This window comes from Orbicella franksi, chromosome 7, assembly GCF_964199315.1.
Source record: "Orbicella franksi chromosome 7, jaOrbFran1.1, whole genome shotgun sequence".
NCBI classification, from domain to species: domain Eukaryota; kingdom Metazoa; phylum Cnidaria; class Anthozoa; order Scleractinia; family Merulinidae; genus Orbicella; species Orbicella franksi.
In genome coordinates, this window is record NC_138151.1 from 24,714,025 (window position 1) to 24,737,803 (window position 23,779).

At 36.8% G+C, this 23,779-nt stretch overlaps 1 protein-coding gene across 4 annotated transcripts in view; it reads right to left on the reverse strand.

The window, feature by feature from the left end:
* LOC145492252 (hemicentin-1-like) overlaps window positions 1-23,779 on the reverse strand; it is a 45,392-nt gene that overhangs the window by 11,260 nt on the left and 10,353 nt on the right. For 2 of the 4 annotated variants that reach the window (XM_081471621.1, XM_081471622.1), the window contains 17 exons: window positions 23,487-23,732; window positions 21,140-21,403; window positions 19,349-19,594; window positions 13,393-13,653; window positions 12,540-12,788; window positions 10,147-10,407; window positions 9,311-9,556; window positions 8,365-8,625; window positions 7,997-8,242; window positions 7,100-7,363; window positions 5,462-5,707; window positions 4,359-4,601; window positions 3,634-3,882; window positions 3,082-3,189; window positions 2,087-2,202; window positions 1,571-1,626; window positions 181-329 (listed from right to left, as the gene is read on the reverse strand). In XM_081471621.1, the coding sequence (XP_081327747.1) occupies window positions 181-329; window positions 1,571-1,626; window positions 2,087-2,202; window positions 3,082-3,189; window positions 3,634-3,882; window positions 4,359-4,601; window positions 5,462-5,707; window positions 7,100-7,363; window positions 7,997-8,242; window positions 8,365-8,625; window positions 9,311-9,556; window positions 10,147-10,407; window positions 12,540-12,788; window positions 13,393-13,653; window positions 19,349-19,594; window positions 21,140-21,403; window positions 23,487-23,732 (3,711 nt within the window). The remainder of the gene's footprint in view (window positions 1-180; window positions 330-1,570; window positions 1,627-2,086; window positions 2,203-3,081; window positions 3,190-3,633; window positions 3,883-4,358; window positions 4,602-5,461; window positions 5,708-7,099; window positions 7,364-7,996; window positions 8,243-8,364; window positions 8,626-9,310; window positions 9,557-10,146; window positions 10,408-12,539; window positions 12,789-13,392; window positions 13,654-19,348; window positions 19,595-21,139; window positions 21,404-23,486; window positions 23,733-23,779) is intronic. The other 2 variants (XM_081471624.1, XM_081471623.1) reach the window with 2 other exon arrangements.

Genomic DNA, 23,779 nt, shown 5'->3' on the forward strand with positions numbered 1-23,779 from the left:
ATAGGAAACTAATAGATTTAAAAATAAAATCAAATAAATAAATAAATAAATAAATAAATAAATAAATAAAACAATGGATGACTTGAACTTACATGTAGCTACAGGTTCAACACCATTTCTAATTCGAGGTTCATATATAGTTAAATGAGGTTCATATATAGTTTTAAAGTAACAACTGACTTTTAATAAATCCATCAGTTTTCACTTGATTGACTTCAAGGTCGCCCATCTTTCCATCTTTAGCTGCCTCTGTTAACAACGCGTCTACCTCACTTGCACCCACACTTTCTTCAAATGTAATCTCCATGTCCGCAATGACGCTTCCTTCTCTATAAAAATAAACAAAACTAAATCAACACAAACAAAGAGAATACATGGTTTGACATGCAAGGTACATAAAAGCTACAGCACACTGTTGTTTAACCCACATGGACTAACTAGTTAAGTAATGGGAAGTCAACTGAAAAATAATGGTGTTGCAAATGGTCTGGATAATAGCAGGCAAGTAACTACTTTTAAGAAATGGACAACAACTTTCAGTTTAAAACAAGACATGTTTCGTTCGTTAAACGATCACCTTAAGTTGTGAATTCGTTTACAAGTTTACAAGTTGAATTAATATAAGAAGTGGCGTATAAGTAAAACGTGATACAATTCAAATTTTCGAAAAAATTAACGTACAATTTTAAGAAGCGCGAGTAATGGAATAACACTTGCGCGAGCACTACACTTAATACAAGGAAGAAAATTGTAAAAAATAGAAATAATTACAATGGTTATAACACAAAATGTTATGAAAAAATATATATATATATATAATTATATATATAAAATAAACCGGTACTAAATAAATGTATATACATAAAGAATAATATCAGAACGAGAGAGTTAAGTCAGCATGTTTCAGCTGCTTATTTAGAGTGGGATTCTCCCATTTGATGTGCATTGCTTCCTTCAACATAAGTTGTAGTTTGTTGGGTGCACAATCCACGATGAAAAAGCAGTTCTCATTAGCTAAACACCGACATGCCTTGGATTGCTCCAAATGTTGATATACGAGTGAGTTCCTGTCCCTGCTCAGATGCTCACGAATGTGCGTCGAGAGATGTCGGCTAGTCTCGCCGATGTAACAGGTATTACATCCTGCACACGAAAACTTGTAGACAACACGCGAACTGAGATCGAGAGGAACAGGATCCTTAACACTAAAGATACTACCAACTTTAAAAGAAGAAACAGCTAACTTAATTTCGATGTTGGTACAATAGCGCTGAACGAGTTTGCGTAGCCTTTTCTGTGTTTCTCTATTCAAGGAGCCTACATAGGGTAACTTAAAATAATAAGTGGAAATGGCTTGCCGAATGGTATTGCAGTTTATGTCATAGCCAGAAGTATAGACTCGAGGATCAAAATGCTTACTGCTTTTTTTCGCAAAATCGGTCTAGATGTATATAAAAGTAACCCTTAGCCTAAGTAAGTAGCAATGCCCAATGTAAGATGGTTGGCTCTCGACGAACAACTAAATACAAGCATAGTGGTGACAGTAACAACAAATAATACATGTAATTACCTCAGTTTTGTCACCTTTACATCTTGGACACCAGAGCCGTTGAACTCCTCTTTTACCTAAAATAATTTAACAGTATCAACACCGCATGTAACACACTGAGAAAAGCACTTTGTCTAGTGCTCGGCCCCACTAACACAAGTGCTAGTGGGACCGAGCAAGCAACTGAAACAAATAATTCAAATTGAACATAAGATTGTTATGAATCCCATCTGACAGGAGGCAAGGATTTGAACTCGGGGCTACTGAGAAACAACTTCAGGTAGTGGCCAGAGCGGGACTCGAACCTGGGACCGCTGGATTGTGAGTCTGACACGCTGACCACTCAGCCACGCTGCCTCCTAAGAGACACCACATTGCATTTCTTTTTTTGTTTTTTTCACAAGTATTCTGAATTGATCCGACTCCACTCAGCTGAGTGGGGAGCAGTTTAGGGAAAATTCCCAAATATCATTCGTATACATACGTTACAAATCACAAATACAATATGTTGAGTCAGAGTCAAAAAATAGCACTTACAGCATTCTTTATGTTATTGACAAAAAGTTGCGTTGTTGGATTCTCCAAGTTTTCATACTCCGGTTTAAACTCTTCTTTGAATTCAATTCCAACCTCAAAAGTATTCTTTACCGTGTCTGTTAACAGGAACACAACCAAAGCAGCGTAAATATGAAACGTAAGTATTATAAACATCCTTACCAAAGTGAGTCCTCAAGAAACTTAATTCAGAAAATGCTGGTAGATGCTCTATGTGTATGTACATGTACCTGAACACTACCCGTGATAAAGATGTTCGCATACACATAGAATATAATGTTGACTACAACTGTGATTCTCTTAAAAAACAACAACAACAACAACAGGTTCTCATCTTCGTTGGAACAGGCTGTTGACTTCGAGTCTCAAAATCTTTGCAATCGTTCCAATGCTAGAAAATGTTTTGAAATACATTTGCCACACTGTGGGCGACCCTCTTAGGTTTCTACGTGTCTTTAAAATTACTTTGATTAACTTTAAAAAAATGTGCTGTAAATAAAGATTAAACAAAAGCACATAGCGCAGCCCTAGACACAACTATGCAGTGTGTAATAATAAAGTTGATATGACTATAGTAACCACCAATGAGACTGTCATAGGCTCTTATTAAAACTTTTACTTTTTTGGTGTTATGCACAATTATATACATGTACATGCATCTTTTTAGATTTCCTTCCATCAATAACATGTACATTTAGCTCTCTTCAAAATCACGGTAAGAAACTGAAATGGCTAATCAAGGTAATACAAGGCATAACACAACGTGGGACAACACATTTAACTGTCCCATGAACTTGACATCTGTAAATTAAACCAGGATAAGTATATTTTCAATCTGCTGTTTTAACTTTGCCAGACACACATGTATAAACGAGCACTGTGTACTTGTGCATCAATCATTTACTGAAGTTTGAAGAAGTGACGACTAGAGTGTCCAGTAATAACTCCATAGAAACTACAGAATAAAAATAACGTACCCTCAATGTCGCAATTTGTTCCTGTCTTTCTCTTTTCGCAAAGACAGACGTACTGTCCAAACTTACGACAGGATTTCTTAACAGAACATCTTTCCTCACACAATCCACCTATTAAAATAAGACCAATTTAAAACCATTAAAGAAACATACATATTTATAACATTCCAACACATTGAAATTAAGAAAATACACATTTCAAAAACGGTTCCCTGTTTTGCATGTTTAGATTCATCTCAAAATTCAACTAAATAGAAGTTTAGCGTTTATAGCGTCTCGTTGACTCTTCGCCCAAACTCGGGCTCGTAGACTAATTGTTAAGGTGTCTCGATACAGTTTGTTTCTGGGCTACACCAAGCATTTTCAATCAGCTTTTAAACAGGCTGACCTTAATCCGATTCATATGAGAATTGCACCAGTAATTGGAAATGGATTGAAATTGGGTATTAATAATAATGTACATGCACACTAACAATTACTCCACAACCGCACTTTACAGTTCTTCTTTACAATCTTCCAAAATTAAGGATCTACCAAAACTGCATAAACACTTACCTGGAAAAAATACAAAAGTCGATTTAGTGTCATTTCCATAGCGGTTGCTTGCTTCACATTTGTACTCTCCAAGGTCGTCTACCTTGACGTCACGTATAACCCATGTTTTACCGAACCATTTCTTGCCTGTGTTGACATGAGTCCAAGAAACATGTGGAGTCGGTGTCCCAGATACGTTACAGTACAGAGTGAAATTTCCACCTTTTCGTACATCAGTCTTGTTCTTCAAGGGTTCAATTGATGACGGGACTGTAAACACAAGATCACAGAAATCTAAAATGGACCATTTCTAGACTGCATCATAAACGCTTTGTCTCTCAATGAGATGCACCTGCAGGGAATCGTGATAGTTGCATTCTTCGGTCGTTAAACATCCACACAAGCATGGCAAAGTCACGTGACCTAGTTACTTAGTTCAAGTAAATATAGACATGGATATAGACATAACATAGTTTATTTTACTTGGTCGCACACTTAGCTATGGTGATGGTACGTGCCATATATTTCATAAGCAGAGTCTCCAGGACGCTCCAGCTACTTTACACGTCCGTGAACAAAACAAAATACCGAAGTAAAAATGTACACATTTTGGAATAAATATTAAACTAACCTAACTAAGATTATATTACTACTATAAAATATGTTAAGTAAACGATGACAAAATGTCCTCCTGATCAGTAGATGTTAGAACTATGAATCAATGATATCAACATTCCCACACTCACAATGCACAGTGATAGCGACATCTTCAGTCACGGGACCTCCAATACCATTGTCTGCAGTACATCTGTACAGCCCCTCGTTCTGTTTACCAGTGATTGTCAAAGGGAAGGACACAGGACTGTTGTCAGAAACTTTTGTCCAGGTAATGTTTGGTGTTGGATAACCATCTGCTGTGCAGTTCAGACTCACACTGTCATCTTTATTCAGTGTCTGGTTACCAGAAATGAATGTAATGTTTGGCATATCTTTGAGAAGAGAAAAGAATGTTCACAATCATGAAAACGACAATAAAATAGCAAAGGCTATGGCATAACCATATGGCAGACATGATTTCTTTCTAGTAACCTATCAACCAAAAGGAATAGTTGTAAAGTACACCTGGTGGTAGCTATCACTTGACTTTGGGACCTTTAAAATGTTATTATTACAGTATGTACATGCGCCGCACAAAATGAACATAATTACATTATGTGACTAAGAGCCAAATTGTAATTGCTTTTGTCTTTCTCTCAATAAAGGGTGTTTGCTGAAAAAAGCCTACTAAATTTTCATAACTAAATATGACAAAATCATGAAACTGCGTACACTAAGACTTAGAAATAATGAAAGGAAAAGTTAGGAAATTACAAAGACTACAAGCCTGAGGATAGCCACTGTGTAGTACAATTACAAAGAAAATGAACTTATGTTCCTCTGTAAACAAGAAAACTGAGTATAAAACAAAATTTAAATTCAATGTCTACATCACTAGTCCATGGTCAGCTACCTTGGCCCAGTCATTTTCTTATCAACCTGTTTGTACACTGTACAATGATACTGTCGTAAACAAACATTTAAAGGATTAGGAATGTGTAACACCTGTGTAGCACATTCCTTACAAATCTATCCCGCAAACAAAGTTGTTATTATTATTTATAATTACTTAAGCTCACATTTTGGTTAAAACCTGTATTCCTGAATAACTAAACAGTTTTGTGCATGTTAGTGTGGTATTATTTTAATTAATGCAGAATTTCTGTTGCTGACCAGCTCATAGCACACATTACAAAGAAAGACATTGATCGTCAGTACAGGTAAATTACATGACATGTACTAGTTAACTTACACTGTACAAAAATCCTTGCTGTCTCTGATGCATTGCCACACTCATTACTGGCTTCACACCTGTATTCTCCAGCATCACTTCTGTTAATGTTTGCTAACACCAGTTCATTTCGGTTAATACGCATATGACTGCCAACATTGATCCAAGACACCATTGGTGAAGGCATCCCAGATGCATTACATGACAGAGTCCCGTCGTCGCCTTCTGTTACTGTCTTATTTTGTATTGGAGGTATCGAAGAAGGCACTGTAAATAAACATATTTACATTAACAAATGAGATATCTTTCTAACATTCAGAGATACAACTTGCTCTAGTAACCTACATGTATGCTAGAAGTAGAAAGAGCTTGGCAACTGTAAAGCATTACCAATGCCGTGTTATCATGAGAGAGCTTTACAACATCTAGTAATTATTGGTTACCGCTTACTGCATTTGCTAACTCAACTTTTGTCTTAATTTCATCTACTAAAAAAACTGTTTACATACAGGGCTAAATTGTTCAAAGCTTGATTAAGCTAAAACAGGATTAGCAAGAATTTTGATTTCATTTTTGTAACTTTTCAGGGAAGTTTTCTGTTAATATTGTTTGCCCTTCAGTTTAGAGTTCGAGTAATCTCAAACGACACAAAACGTAAGAAGTGATAATCCTCTTGGGTTAACATTAACCGGCTTTTGAACAACACTGCCCAGTAGAACTAAATAACAATAAATAACTTAGCTCTGTTTTAATTGTTTAATTTCAAGGTTTGTTCAATATTGTAGTGAAAGGCCAAATTTGATATATTAAAATTTAACATGGCTGTCAGGCTTAGGGGACTAAAAAAAAGACATGGATGTTGAGGCACAAATGAACAGTTCTTTTGTTTCAGTCCTGTAAGCCTTGATGCCATCTTAGAATTTTAATAATTATATTGAACTTGACCCATTTATTAAAACTGACGGTGGCAAAAATTGCACTTGTTAGGACGATTCTGAACTTCGTAGTTTGCGTCAGACTGACAAGCGCAGTAGTGCAGGTCATGGCTCCTTCATAATCACTTCCAAAGGTCATGTCACAGTTTATTCAACCCTGTGCAAAGGCTACAATTCGATTCCTTCAATTGAAGGAATCATCGAATAATTTACTCACTTTCTCACTTAAGACCTGGAAATGTGCAGCCAAGGTGTATCGACACCACCTGCTTTCCATACTTCCTGTTGGTTAATAAGCTAAGCCACACTTAATAAGGTGGTCAACTGTTGTAAAATCTTGGTTGGCTTGCTAACAAATATTCCAACATTCACTTCAGTAAAGTTCAAAACCTTTGTAAAAATCCCTCATGAAAACACTGGGTAATTACATATAAGATTATTGAATCTCACCAAGTTATGAATGGTTCTGTAAAAGGGAGAAAAGTGTATCGACTTTTGTGAAAAACCATGAAGGCTTCAGGGATACCCCCCTCATGAGTATTAAAAATGTTATTCATTGCCAAATGGTAAAATCTGAGCATTCCTACCGTAGGTCGGAGGTGTATCTTCATACATGTAAAGTACTGTACCTTACTTTGCATAGGTGGTAGGAAATAAATAATTTATTTAAGCATTGTTTAGACTCATATTAACAAAACAGTAGTTAAAAGAAATAATTGTTTACCGTTAACAGTTACAGTAACACTTTCACTTTCTATTGATCCTAAAGAGTTGTTGGCCACACATTTGTAGATGAACACTCCTCCACTTGATAAATTCCTGTTCCACATTCCTGATGTGTCTGCTGATACCACAGAGCCATTCTCCAACAGCTGATATGATGTGACAGATGGAACAGCATCAGCTGAGCAGTTAATGCTGATAGTTTCACCTTTACATGCTTTATTGTTAGCGGCAGATGTCTTGAACTGCACATTCTCTGGTGGGACTGCAAACAAGTACCATATACATGTACATGTAATTATCACGTAAAACTCCTACAGGTATCCACAATAATGCAAAATAATTAATATGGCTTAATACACCGGTGACGTGAGTATAATTTTACATAACTGCTAGTAATCAATCAATCAATCAATCAATCAATCAATCAATCAATCAATCAATCAATCAATCAAACAATCGACACTTCTAATCAAGAAGACCCATGATGCAACTCTTACCTAGAAACTATTTTAATGGGCACAAAGGCTTCTTGTTGTTGTTGTTGCTGGGTTTTTTTTTCAATATTTTCAATATTTATTAATTTATAACTATGATTATTTAATATTCACTTTGCACTTTTTTCTTTTCCTTTTTTTCTCTTATTTCCATTCTCTGGCCCTATTCAGTGAAACTAACAGGTTATGAAAACATGCTTTGCCTCAAATTAATATGTCCAGATACCATGGTGGTTTCCATTTTCCAAAGTAATGAATGCAGAATTTGATCACTTCACAATCCTGTTTTTATCAGAGAATGGCCAAGAAATTTACTAAGACATCCAGCTGTGCTAATGAAAAGCAGCCTTCTGATGACTGATTGCATTCAATGCATCAAGTAACAGTCAATTCATACTCACACTGCACTTGAATTATTGCCATCTCTGATGCATTGCCACACTCATTACTGGCTTCACACCTGTATTCTCCAGCTTCACTTCTGTTAATATTTGTGAACACCAGATCACTTCTGTCAAAACGCACATGACTGTCAACTTTAATCCATGACACCGTTGGTGGAGGAGTTCCAGATGCATAACATGACAGATTCACATTACTTCCCTCTGTTATGGTCTCATTTTGTATTGACTGTATGGCTGAAGGTACTGTACAAGTAAATAAATACAAAAGGTAAAAGTTTACACCTCATCGCATTAATGTGATACACTGTACATGTAGCTACACTGTAAAGTACTTGGTACACAACAAGATAGCAATGTTTACTTACCATTAACAGTTACAGTGACACTTTCACTTTCTCTTGACCCTAAAGAGTTATTGGCCACACATTTGTAGATGAACACTCCTCCACTTGATAATGTCCTGCTCCACATTCCTGATGTGTCTGATACCACAGAGCCATTCTCCAACAGCTGATATGATGTCACAGATGGAACAGCATCAGCTGAGCAGTTAATGCTGATAGTTTCACCTTCACATGCTTTGTTGTCAACAGCAGATGTCTTCAATTGAACATTCTCTGGTGGGTCTAAAAAGTAGGAAAAAAAAGTTTAATATTTGTTAGGGTTGTCGCCAACAATTATCTCCTACATGTAAGTTTTGGACTGGAGGATCACTTATCATGAGCAATAGTGGAGAATTGAATGGTATTGTAGATACTTCAAATGTAATTGTTCATGTCAGCCCCAACTCCAATTTAGACTAATAACTGTATCTTAGTTCTCCACGTTTCGGCCATCATACCCTTCATAATTATTACAATATCTCTGTACAAGCAATCATTTCATTAAGTAAACATAATTCTAAATACACCAATCCCACCTCCTGAAGCATACAACATCAAAAGACAAACATTTAACTACAAGACAAATGACACTGTAATACCTGTACCACTAGTAAAGTAAAATTGCAACAGTAACCATTTCTGTTACATGCATTAATCTCAGTTCTCGTAAATTTCTTTCTTTCTCGCCGGTGCCCCCAATTTTTTTTTTTTTTTTTCCATATTTTATAGTACACTATAGCTCTGTAATTTCTGTAATGTCTTCAGAGATTTCCCTAAAAAAATTTCACCTGCCAATCAGACAGGAAAGCACAGAATTCACTATCCCAAACTGCAAAATCCACTAGACCCAGCCTATTAGACATGACTTTCCCTGCATGCTGCCTATGCTTCATTTGGAGTTAATTACGTACTAAACACTGATACTTACGCTGCACTTCAATTGTTGCTGTCTCTGATGCATTCCCACACTCATTACTGGCTTCACACCTGTATTCTCCAGCTTGACTTCTGTTTATATGGGTGAACACTAACTCACTTCCATTGAAACGCTCAGCACCATCAACCTTGATCCAAGACACCATTAGTGGAGGAGTCCCAGAGGCATTACAAGACACAGTCACATTTTCACCTTCAGTTATATTCACATTTTGTATTGGCTGTATGAAGGATGGAACTGTGAACAAACAAGTTATAAAAAGTACAAGAAACTTAATCATTGTTTCCTCTAGTTGATACATTTCAGAGAATGGTTCATCTCCACTGACAGTAAAAATAAATGGCACTCACACTGTATGGAATTATGTACAAAACAAACACTTCCTACTTTCATGCCTGAAATATTGATATAAACTGTATGTGAACAAATCTTAGAATCCTCTGTCAGAATCAAACCTCCATTTCCAAATGACACTGTACATGTATGTTGTAGGTCAAAATGAAATTCATGTTAAAATGATATTAGCCTAGATTGAGTCTCAATTTCCTTTGTCTTCTAACCCTAATTATTCATGATCCATGAATAATTAGCATTAAGAGACAAAGTGATTTCATTTTGACCAAAAATAATGATGTACATATAGTTGTTCAACAGCTGTACTGTATCAATTTTTTCAAATGATTGTAATAGTACATGGCAGTGTATGTCAATTTATAAATTCTGTTGCTGAGATATCCATGTACCTATATTGTATGTGTCTACAAAAATATTTTTTAATGATTAGACACATAATTAACAAGCCACCAATGAAAAAGAAACAAAATTACCATTGACAGTAACAGTAACATTTGCACTTTCTCCTGTTCCCAACGAGTTATTAGCCACACATTTGTAGACGAAAGTTCCTTCACTTGTAAAGTTCTTGGTCCACATTCCTGTTGTGTCGAAGATAGCAGTGCCATTCTCGAACAGCTGATATGATGTCACAGATGGAACAGCATCAGCTGAGCAATTAATGCTGATAACATCACCACGACATGCTTTGTTACCAGCTGCAGATGTTTTCAATTGCACATTGTCTGGTTTGACTGAGAAAAGATTCATTTGAATCATTTAGTTTGGAATGTGTGCAGCAAAATAATAATGCATTAGTTAACATAATTATTACAATACGCTTTTTTTAAGTCACATAGTCCACAAATCCAGTCGCTGATTATTAGTTTTAGCCTACTGTGCCATATAAACTTTACAATGTACTTTAAGAGTAAAGTAGCATTAATGATTTACATGTACAGTATATGAGACTTGACCAAAATTATTACACCAGCCTCTGTTAAATTCTGTATGACACTTGAAACTTCAATTCAGTACTGTACATACTATAAGTAATGGAAACAAAATTCATGAAGCATTGCACTATGTGTAAGATTGTGATATAAATTCACATTGCATAAGGGAAATGTTTTTGTAACAAAGTGCGCACACTGGTCCTACCTAACTCCTATTGAGCCATCACGGTAGAAATCTCTATGTACACATGGCCGCGTACATATAACATGATGAGGGCAGTTTCATTTTAGCTGCAAACTTTCCGTTGAGTTTAATGCAAGTTCCTTTTGTTTAAGTTTTGGCTATGAGAATATCATTCTGAACAATACAAATCCTACTTGAAGCCTTTGACTTTTGCCAAGCTAAGATGTTTACTAAAACTTGGGTATTTTGACTTTGTTTGTCTACAATCAGTGTTTCAGCGAGAAAATTTTTCTTGAGGGCCAAAGTGGCCCCTGAAGTTCTTTTTAGGGGCCAGTTTTTTAGGAAAGGGGCCAATAAATTGAAAGCTACAGAAGGAAAAATGCCTCAGGGTATCAAGGAAAATAAAGCTATTTATTAGGATCTAGGATAAAATTTAATAGTCAGTGTTTTTTGAAGTGTTTGTACTCAATAAATTTCTTTTGAATCAGATACTACAGTAGTATGATCTGTGCATTACAAGAGAACAGTCCTTTGGCATACATAACATAGTCAGTGATCAAGGGTATGCAATGCATTATAGGGGGTTTCAAACTTCGAAGTTTTCTGATGTGAGATAATCAATACAGCAGAAAAGGATGGATTGACTTGTTTTCTTATGTTGAATGTTTTAGAAGCAAAGATCTTTCAATTTGATTTTCTAGAAGGACATAATGTGTGACATACATGTAATAACCGGATTGATCGTCAACACAGAGGAATGTAGTCGCCATTATGGTGACTAAACCAGAATTTTTGCTGAATTTTGGCCGCCAAGGATGAAGTGTTAGTTACATTGGTGACCGTATCGGTTGCAATTTCGAGCCCTGGGATGGCTTTTAAAATACTACGCTGGGTTAAGCCTGTAGTCTTGTAAAAGGAAAGGGCCAAATTGGCCCTTACTTCGTTTTTCTGGGGGGCTATCTCTGATTACAATGCGGGATTCCCGCAATGGCACGCTCTGGCGGAAACACTGTATGATGCTATGTTTAATTTGAATTATTTGTTTCAGTTGTTTGCTCAGCCCCACTAGCACTTTTGCTAAAAACATTGCTCAGGGTAAATAAAGGTTATATAAACATTTTCATTGAGTATTTTGGATTTTGTTTGTCAACATTTTCAGTATAATCAATTTAAAGAAGCGAATTTTTCATTGACAACTTTAGAAACGAGATGATGCATTTTCGTTCAATTGTTGCTCAGCTGATTGTGGTGTGTTTTTAAGCAGGCAATGGGATTCTTTGTTTTCCTTCACCATGCATTGTGGAACTTTGTAGTCAATCAAAAATAAAACATGTTTTAGTGCCCAAGTTGTTGTCGCTATGTTGTTAAAGAATTGGTTCATACTTTTAGCTGTGCTTATATCGAGTTATGGATGCACTTGGGAAGTTTGGTGAGCACTCAAGAAGCTAGAGTTGCTCTTGGCTGTGCCTTGAGCAGCTCTTACATTTCTCTCATGCTTTCTCATGCATCCAAAACACTATATCTGCACACTTAACATGAACAAATTCTTTTATAATTTGCATACATGTATGCAGGACCATACCACTGTCAAAAGTAAATCCACCCATACTGCTTTTTTAAAAAAAGATATACATGTAACACGAAAACAACCTAAAGAAAAATATTTCAATTGACAATATTGTAATTTTTGTAAAGTAACAAACCAGCTAGCCAAAAATATCTATTGTTTAAAGACATTATAACTTACACCGCACTTCAATTGTTGCCGTCTCTGATGCATTGCCACACAGATTACTGGCTTCACACTTGTACTCTCCAGCTTGAGTTCTACTAATGTTTGTGAACACCAACTCACTTCCATTAGTACTCACATCACCGCCGCCAACCTTGATCCAAGTCACCCTTGGCAGAGGAATCCCAGATACATTACATAACACAGTCAAATCGTAACCCTCCATTACTGTCCGGTTCTCTATTGGTTGTATGGATGAGGCCACTAAAACAATACAACAATACAAGAATTAATAAGTCAAGTCCTTTCTAAGGAAATGTCTGGTTGGCATTCTTCATGACTTAAAAAAAAAACATTGATTGGAGTATAACCTCCTCTGAATTAAATAAAGAAAATTTATATATTAATAATTATTTTTTGCTTGAAATATTGAATAAGCTGTAGGTGAACAAATCCTAAAAATATTCTGTGAAAATCCAATCTCCATTTGCAGATGATACTGTACATGTATGTTGTAGGTCAAAATGAAATTAAGGTTAAAATGATTTTAACCTAGACTGATTCCCAATTTCCTTTGTGTTCTAACCCTAATTATTCATGATCCATGAATAATTAGGGTTAGGAGACAAAAGAATTTCATTTTGACCTACAATAATAAATTATGTACATGTAGTTGTTCAACAGGTGTACTGTACTGTATTAATTTTTTCAAATGATTGTAATAGTACATGGCAGTGTATGTCCATCTATAAATTCTGTTACTGAGTTATCCATGTAGGTATATGTCTACATGTATACCAAAAAGAATTTTTTTTTAATGATTAGTCATATAATTAACAAGCCACCAATGAAAAAGAAACAAAATTACCATTGACAGTAACAGTAACACTTGCACTTTCTCCTGTTCCCAAAGAGTTGTTAGCCACACATTTGTAGATGAAAGTTCCTTCAGCTGTAAAGTTCTTGGTCCACATTCCTGATGTGTCTAAGATAGCAACGTCATTCTCGAACAGCTGATATGATGTCACAGATGGAACAGCATCAGCTGAGCAATTAATGCTGATAACATCACCACGACATGCTTTGTTATCAGCTGCAGATGTTTCCAATAGCACAATGTCTGGTGCATCTGAGGAATAAACACAATTTAATTTACATATACATGTAGTAGGCTACTGACAGGATCTACCAACCTCGTTCCCAGGGTCTCTCATCTTACCGCCCCCTGGAGTGAGCTAGGAGAGACCCTGGTTGGGTCTGGTCACGTGCCACTTTGACAATTGAGAACATCAGGGAGGGTCCTCTGTAATCAGCAATTTGTCGCGTTGAGCTTTTGTCGAATTCAAAGTATCGCGCTGCAACTGCCATTACCCGCTGCGTTTATCAATACTTAGCTTTCAGGCTGAAATTTCGAATAATATCTATTCCAACATTTACCTATAGGTTAAGCAAGTCTGTCTCGAGGCAATTTAGTGGTTGCGATTTTCAGTGTTGCTGTCTTACCCACTGGATTTATGGGAAGTCAGTCATATTTCAACTGCAGACGTCGAGCAGCGCAATTTCATCCCATAGTAATTGTTGTTTCCTCTTTGAATGCAGTAGATCAAATTGATGCAAAAAAAAAAAACAAAAAAAAAACATAAGAATGTCTCTAGGAAAACGTATAGCTTTCTCAAAGTAAAGCTACGGCAGTCTCTGAAGAAAAGCTGGACGAAGATAAACATGATATTCGTGCAACACACTGTGCTTGAAAACAGTTCTAATCAAATAGCGGGGCCTGGCGTCACTTGCAGTGTCACAATGTAGGATGCAAGTAAGCAAATATATTCACAGAATATTTTGATCTTTGTCCCTGGAAGGCCAATACTTAGAGCCTAAAACATAACTTGCAATAGAAGCGAACCTAATCAAAGTATAAGCACTGCATGGCAAATTACCAAGGTGTCAAACTCTGACAAGCGACGTGCAGTTAACAGCGGAAACCACGCAGACCTACGACCTCTAAAAATATGCTGTAGCACAATCAAACGACTCCGCTTTACTTCTAATTTCCATTTCTTCCAATAACACAACATAAAAAGTGCCCCTCAGAAACACGCGTGAAGCAAAGAAAGGTTGAGAGATCAAAAATTAAATGAGAATGTGCACAATTGTCATGAACCATTGGAGTCACGTACACTTCTTTATTAATGACACAATGAAAATAATATTTTTCTTTTTCTAGCCTCCTTTCCATGGAAGATAAATACAGTTTATCGGCAACAACGACGAAATGCATACCACCACGAGTTCATTGTATTATCCTTTGCGCTCTGCAAAGTTCGGGGTGCCACTTCAATAAAACTTTTCACCCTTTCACTACTTTCAAAGTGACTTTGGCTTTCAGTGATCAATTAAAAGGCCGTGAATTCTCTAAAATTATTTAATCGCCGTTAACAAGACCTACACTTCATTTTGAGGTAAAAATGAGTCAAAGATCTTTCATAAACAGCCGCGGCCATGGTGTGCAATTCTCCATGCGCATTCTTGAGGAGATTTTTACAATATGTAACGTCCTTCAATGAACCATACCACCTTCAGTGACTTGAATTTCCCCTATCAGATGATGGATAAGTTTTCCTCGGCGTTCGCAGAATATTACCGCCGGATCGACACTGCCACAGAACATCATAGCATTCTTGGTTTACTTGGGTGACAACACATACCACACTCCTGTAGGCTAAGTATAGACAAAATTCCTACTAGGCCGCCCATCCCTTCAATAATATAATTGTCATCTCCCAGATTCTGGGACACCTGTGACCAGACCCAACCAGGGTCTCTCTTCGCTCGCTCCAAAGGGCAGCAAGATGAGAGACCCTGGGAACGAGGTTGAGGATCTACCCTACCATAACTGCAAGAATTGTTGCCTAAGCAATGAAGATGAAAATCAGAGGTCATTTAGCAGTACACATGTACATGTACATCCAAAAGTGTTTCCCTTGAATAAGCAATATAAGATGTCATATTAGGTGGTTATTATGTCATGATAGCCAACTTGCATCTTCTACATCGCGATGTTTCCTACCAAATGACAACCCTCGAAGTTGTGAACATTTTAGTCACCATGGCAACTAGAATTTTGGAGTTGGCAACTTATTTGAAACAGAAGTCACCAGCTCGATGACTAAAATCAAAAGCTTGAATATCATCCAGAATGAAAAAAAAATGCTTTGAGCGTGATGAATTCACCTGTAAAAATAAGTTCTTCTGCCATTTCAACCCACTGAAATTGATACGAACGTACGTGCGGTTGGTAATCCTTCTGCGATAGAAGGCCAGACTGCTAACATCTTGAATCTACAAACAGGACTTTGAGCGTGATGCTCAACGAGTTTGCTGTTAAATTCTGAAAGGTCTCTGAAGAGTCTCTTGGCCGAGATGAAACGCCGCATCAGACTTGCCACGAACTATGTTTTCACAAGTATTTGTCAATTCCTATTGTATAAATGTGAACATATGTGCGGTTAAGAATCCTTCTGCGATAGAAGGCCAGACTGCTAACATCTTGAATTTACAAACGGGACTTTGAGCGCGATGCTCAATGAGTTTGCTGTTAAATTCTGAAAGGTCTCTGAAGAGTCTCTTGGCTGAGACGAAACGCCGTGTCAGACTTGCCACGAACTATGTTTTCACAAGTATTTGTCAATTCCTAAAATAAATGATACATTTAGTTACTAGAACCCGGCCATTATAGGAAAGAACAAATTTGCAGTATGTCGTATGTGACGAACTTCGTTCCACTTGACTGAACTTTAGTAAAATTACCTTTGAGTGTGAGACAACACACATGTACAGTTTCTGCATCTTTGATACAGTCATTGTCAAGTTTGGGTTTGTACCGTGAAACTGGAAAATGCTCACAATAAATTGCATAGCAACCTTACAGCATTTTCCTGCCAAACATGGCTATTTTTAACTGCGGAAAGAAATTTGATCGGGGCAGATTTTTGATCATGTGCTAGGTAACCACTTCTGAACTGCGAACATGCATCATGCAATCAACAAAATAACACTATAACTTCTAATTTCCGTCAAACTTCATCTCAACTCAACACTTGATTACCCATGTAATTAAAAATTTACTGTTTGTTACAAATTGTTATCAAAATATTTAGTCAGCAGATGGCTTGCCTGAGCTCTTGCCCGTGGGGCAAGTGAGCAAAGAAAGTTAAAGTTACGTGCCCAAGAGAAAGATGTACTTGTCTAGGACAAGTGAAGGGGTTCTTTTCCGAGCCCTGTTTAGATACAGTGGATAACACTTTCCACCATCTGGTCGCTACTTGGTATAATCTGTGCCATCTACACTTGTGTTTTACTCTGTGAAATTAATGTGAATTAAAATTCAGAATATTTCGGTGTTTTTTTGTTGTTGTTTATTTCTTGCACTGGAAAAACAGTGGTAAATCACACATACTCATGCTTTTTGGTGTGTATATGTCACAAGTAGCTTGGTAAGTTTGCGTGAAGGGTCGGTCAATTGATGGAAGATATTGTCGCTGTTATTGTCTGTTCTTAGCGGCTTTTCTTCTAGTACAGCTTTTCTGTTCAATGAACATGAGTCACTTTACCTAACATGCATAGCAGAGTTCAGGAAGACCTGTCAAATCTTCAAGAGAAATTGATTGTGATTTTATATGATCATCAATAATAAAAATATATTATTTGAATCACTTTTTATTTAACTAGTTCAGTTATGGCATGATAATTATTAATTATTCATTATTTAATATATTAATTAGTTAATTAATATTGAACAATTAATTATTAATTAATTATTACTTACTATACTTTAGCAACCAAATTTTTTTACTGGTAACCAAAAATAAATACAGTACCGGTCAAATGTAAGTTGACAGTCACTCGAAACTCGAACAACTCGACTTGATCCTCGATCCTCAAAACTTGAAAACTTCGAGTATCGAGTCTTGAGTCGAGTCCTTCGAGTTTCGAGTCGAGTCGTTCGAGTTTCAAGTCGAAGTGACAAAGAATTTATTGCTCGATTAATTTTTCTTGTACGTGTCAATCTTGCTGGTTTACTTTTGGAGACAGAGAAATTTTCGAGTCGCGACTCCAGAGGCAGTAGGCGACTCTACATTTGTAAATCGGTTGGCTTAGTTAAATCGATTGTTTTGTCCCTCGGTTGAACTTCTTTCGATCTGGAGTTAATTATCGTTTAAGTCAGAGTAACAACAGAGTAACAGTTCTGAAGACAACACTGAGTTTTGTTTAAATCAACTGTATGAAGGGCTCGATAGAAATCAGAAACGTTAACTCTCGAGGTGCGTACACGACTCGATATCGCCACATTCCAATCGGTTGCTTGTTTTGATGCTTGGTATGAACACATTTCTTTCAATTCAGAGCTATCTTTTACCCATTCGCTGATGATTTCACAGGAACTTTTCCGGTCAGTTTTCAATTCGACACTGGGTTTGTTTTTACGGCTTGAGAGAAGTTAGAAATTCTCGAAGCGGGTTGTTTCCTGCAGACAAGAAAATGCACGTCAAAATTGAAAGATGTAATCCTCCGCTGAAGTTACATGTAAGATCAATTGTTTGATTACCTATAATAATGTCACAAAAATTAAGATATATCAACTGTTAAAGCTGTTAAATAAAAAAAAAAAGAATAAATCAGTGGAAAACCTTTCTGCTTCATTCAACCTAGAATTTTACTAGTGGTGGGAAGCAATGATTCTGATTGGCCAGCCTGTAATTGTAAGTCAACAAAAAGAGTCAACACAGTCTTTTCATCTGGGATCCGTCTAGGTTTTTTACGAAGGCACAGGAAGTTTTGTTTGTAGTTTAAACCAAGTTGTTATGTTAAACATGTCTTAATGTAACAGAAGTTCACATGACATGAGTAATTTAATGCTGCCATGCAAGTTTCGCAGTTTCATCGAGTCGCACACAAACATAATCGGCAAAAATCACCAAAAAGGAACATTATGCAAATTCAAACAATCACCGCGGGCTGTCAATGCAAACAAGAGCCGAAAAGCCGTCCACTAGACGCAGGCGATGTTCAAGTTACACATGCACGGTATCTTGATAAGTATTTTTTTAAATACGATATTTGGCGAGAAAATCATTCGCAGTACAATCGCAGTAACACTTAGAAATTTGCATGCGGCAAGCAAGTTGAAATTTGAGCTCGCTGGAACTGGGAAGAGCTAGAAATATCATTTCACGCTGGCAGGCTGCGTTCTCTAAATTTGGTTGATTCGTATGCGTGTTGTTTTTTCTATGCGACGAATGCTATATAATTGCGATTCAAGACTTCAACTCCAGACTAACGATTTGGACGTTAATATGAAACACATGTACTCTTGCAGGAATAAAGGAAGCCGCACGACGTGCAGTATTGTTTATTTCTATTGTTACGAGTTCGAGATATAAATCGCTTTCTCAAAAAAGTCTTCGAGCGTCTCGAAACTCAAAACTCGATACTCAAAACTCGGAACTCAAAACTCGAGCCTCGAAACTCGATTCTCGATTCTCGAAAGCATCGAGGATCGAGGATCGAGTTTCAAGTCAAGACTGCCAACTTACATTTGACCAGTACTGTATTCAGTGGCCAAATGGCCCCAAAGGAAAAAAGTTAACTTGGAGGGTTGGACAGAAAACCAAACTCTCAAAAGTAATCAAAATCACCAGAACAGAGCAATTTCCTACCATTAATAAAGTAATTTGCACCAGGACATGACCATTCCAGTTAAACAATATATAAATATACAATTACATACCAAGTAACATGATAGTCTGCAACAATATTACACTTACACTGCACTTCAATTGTTGCTGTCTCTGATGCATTGCCACACAGATTACTGGCTTCACACTTGTACTCTCCAGCTTGAGTTCTGTTAATGTTTGTGAACACCAGCTCATGTTCATTAGTAATCATATCACCCCCAACCTTGATCCAAGACACCATTGGTGGAGGAATCCCAGATACATTACACAACAGAGTCAAATTTCCTCCTTCGGTTATATTTACATTTTGTATTGGCTGTATGGCCGAAGGTACTGCAAATAAATACAACAAACTGCTGTTAAACATAGTTACAGGGCATCTGAAAGGGTGCAGTGGTGCATATCCGCATAATTTTCTAACATCCGCATAATTCGCTAACATCCGCATCCTCTGCGTAATCATAGCTTTTTTCTGCATAAAACAGAAAAAAAGTGTTTCATATAAGCGATAAAGCAGCTGCTTACCATCCCCACAAGTAAAAATTACCAAGAGATTGATTATTTTGAAGTAGTTTTCCTGGTAAAAAAAAAAACAGCAATGAAAACATGCCATTTTGTTCGTGACAAATTTTTAACCTCCAGGTGTTCCAACCTAGAGCCTGGAAACTAGTTTTTCATCGTCCAATGTCATGCCTGGTTACTAAGTTATCGATGTTCCGACAATGCAACAACGAATTCTTCACACAAAATTCTACAGAAAACCTGTGTGAAATGAAAAAATACCTGTCAACAACTACTAGAAACAGATCAAGCACACTGTATGTCAAAGTTGGTGGCATGAGGTTTAACAAGTTTATTCTATTAACGAGCTAAAACTGTGGGTAAGACTTTGAAGTGCTTTTCGTTTTACCGTTGTTCGGCACATTGAATAGGCTTTATTATCAATTTTGTTAACTGTTAAAATTTCCGCATAATTGTCGCATTTTTTCCCCTGAAATGTCTGCATAATTTGATATTTTTTTCTGCACCCTGTCAGATGGCATGATACACACTGTAGTACAAGTTCTTTAAAAACAAATTTGCTTTCAAGCAACCCTCAGCTAATGACAAGCTTGTTGAGGATGTTCACGCTACTTCTAATGCACACCCCATTCACTGTTAATGTGCAAGTCCTTCAGTTCCAAATCATTAGCTACTTATACCTGTGAATTATTTGTGATTAGTACATGTACACTGTAAATGTACAGTCTGTGTAAATACGTGATGTGCAATGTGTAATTTAATTTGAGTTACACCCTATTATTCCAATTGAACTGAATTTTAGTGCCAGAGAATCACTGATCAGGGCATGAAACTAATGTTTTAATACACTGGCATACATGTACTGGCCAGTGAATTGTCAGATTTTAAAACCCAAAACAAAGGACAACTTCAAGGATGCCACACTTTTCTGATTTTTTCACTGAAACAAATAATAAGCCTCACCGCTCAGATGCCGCCAAGCTCAATTATGTTGTTTTCTTTGTGTTAGAAGTAATAGCTGCTTTAGACACTGCTAAAATTTCTTCCTCCGTTATGGTAGGAAACCACATGAAGAAACCAAATATTTTGTTTCCAACTTCCGCAAGCTTAGAATAGCAAAACACTATTCCGAGTTTGAGTAGCCAACCAGAATGTGTGAGAAGCACTATCCACTGGTTTGGTATATACATGTACTTAGTTAATGATAACTATAATTTAATGCCAAGTTTGAATTTTATTGAAATGCTGTAAGAATAGCTTCTTTTGCCAATTTGGTGAGCCACAGATGCTTGTACAGACAAAGAACCTTGTCAGCTAAATCTGATTTTTACTACATGAAGCAATTATCTTGCTCACCATTAACAGTAACAGTAACACTTTCACTTTGTCCTGTTCCTGCAGTGTTATTAGCCACACACTTGTAGATAAACACTCCACCAGTTGACATTGTTCTGTTCCACATTCCGTGACTGTTACTACCATCAGTCACCAGTGTATCATTCTCAAACAGTTGATAAGTATGTACTGCAGGGTTACCATCTGCAGAGCAGGTAAAGGTGATCACTTTATCCTGACAGACTTCTGTCTCACTTGCTTCGAACTGGAAATTCTCTGGCTTGTCTAAAAATGTAACAAACAAAGAACATTAAGCATTGCCAGAGTTAATCATTATAATTCTTATCAAGAAGCCTTAGATTTGTTATCTGTCATATCTACCTGTACATCAGTTTGCTGAAGGATGGCCAGTGCAAGTAGCTGATTACAATTATTGTTATGAAATGACAGCAGTGCGATTTTGAAATAAGTTCAACAATACAACTAGTTGCCCTGCATGGACAAGTACTGTAGACTTCTTACCACAAATATATGTGTTTTCAACACTTAGAGGTGAGTGATTTAGTGACACATAAGTCATCACATGACAGATAAGCATTGGTTCTCTGTCTACTGCAGGTTCATGAACTCATACAGGTACTTCATTTTCGCATGACAATTATTTCGTACACTCATGTAGTATGCTTGCAACCATAGCTGAGTCAAGAACTTCAAGAATGATATAAATGAATGTTTTGTCTTTTAGATGCAGTTTGTGCTGAGATAACATCATTTTTTAGGTTCATAAATGCACACGTTTCTACTTCTGAGGGTAAAGAAAACCAATGCTTGTGTTTGCACTTCAGTGAAGCGTTGACTACCATGTCACAGTCCAAAAGTCATTCTCACTAGCATGATTAATTAATTTAAAATTTAACTTACAGTGTATATGTACAATGTACAGTACCATCAACTCTACAGTACTTCTGGAATTGGAATTTCCTCAAAATTCTCTCAACAAACATCACTTGCCTGACAGGCAAGCAAATGACAGAATCCAGTAGCCATTACAACCAAACCCATTAACCCCATGTTATTGGACACAACTTTCTCTGCATGTTGGTACTTACACAACCACAGTCTCTTTTGATGTGCCTCTTCAAATACAAGTTGTTAAAAGTCATATAGTGTCCAGAACATTGATTGAAACAGGGCTCGAAATTGCGACTCACTGGTCACCAATGCAACCAAAAATTGAGCACTGGTGATTACATTTTCAGAACTGGTTGCCAGCTGGCGACTCGCATTTCATCCAATAACTAAAGAAAACCACGACACAACTTTTGTTTTTAAATCTCTGTATTAGGAAATCAATCAGGCATGGTAGCTAGTATACAACTCACTTTTCCGTCCCCAGTAAAATAATGTCTGAATATTACAAGATAATTGAAAAAATTGAATGTATTTCAACAACTCGATACTGCGTTCACAGCGCACCATATGGTTTCAGCAGCTTCTTCCGAGACTGGGATTGCAGGCACACTTCAACACCATGTGCTTTTCATTGGCCGCAAAAATAGCGGCAGATACCAATCAGTTGAAGGAATTACGCGAGTTTTTACGTTCGGGGAATGAAGATTCAGCCAAAAGGTTAGTCCAAACTTTGAATCCTTCATCAGTTGTTGATGTAGGGAAAGTGGATTTCAACAGACTGCCGAAGAATATCCTAGGAACTAGCTTAACGGCATTTCGAATAGCATTTCAAAGAAGTAGCAAAGGGAAAATATGCAAGGACCAGTGTTTGTCTCACAATGAAAACCACGGACTTTAAAAGTTTTATGCTTCACTTCATTTAAAATGACTATGGAGATGACCATCACCTTTGGACCAGAGACATGTCACCTGAGAACAACGGTAGCTTTACAACTAAGTGTTACTCGTGTTGTTTCTAATTGTTTTCGCTCTTCAATTGTGACTTTTCTTGCATGCAAAGTAACGTATAAAATTGTGTTCTTGAGTAAGTTATATATAAAATAAGTTGGCGACCAAAATTTACAATCTGGCAACCAAAATTTTTCTGTTAGTCGCCAGCTGGCTCCCAAACGAAAAAGTTAATTTCAAGCCCTGTGAAATAATTACATTTATTAAAACAATCTTATGCAACCCAAACTGGAAAAACAAAATGTTTGACTTAAGCCAAATTGGCACACTGCCTTGTCAGCCAAACAGCAGGTGATTTGATTGATTGTACTGGAAAAACTAATGCTACTGAAAAACAAAAATAGATTTGCATGTGAATACTTATTAGCCTACCTAGCTGAGAAACATGTATACATGTCTAATCTTAAAAGAAACAGTCAGAATAAAGCTAAAAAATACTGTCACTTACACTGCACAATGACAAATGTGCTTTTGGTATCATTTGCACAAGAGGTGCTTGCTTCACACTTGTATTCCCCAGACTCATTCCTGTTGATATGTGTGAGCTCACGTGTGATTCCCATTGTACGGACTCCAGTCCTCACCTCTGTCCATGTTACAGATGGTGTAGGACTCCCAGAAACATTACATGTTAAAGTCCTGTTTTCACCTTCTGTAACAGTGATGTTCTCCAGTGAATAAACAACTGCTGGGACTGTATAAGACAAATTAAAATTGTAACAAATAACTGTAATTAAACAA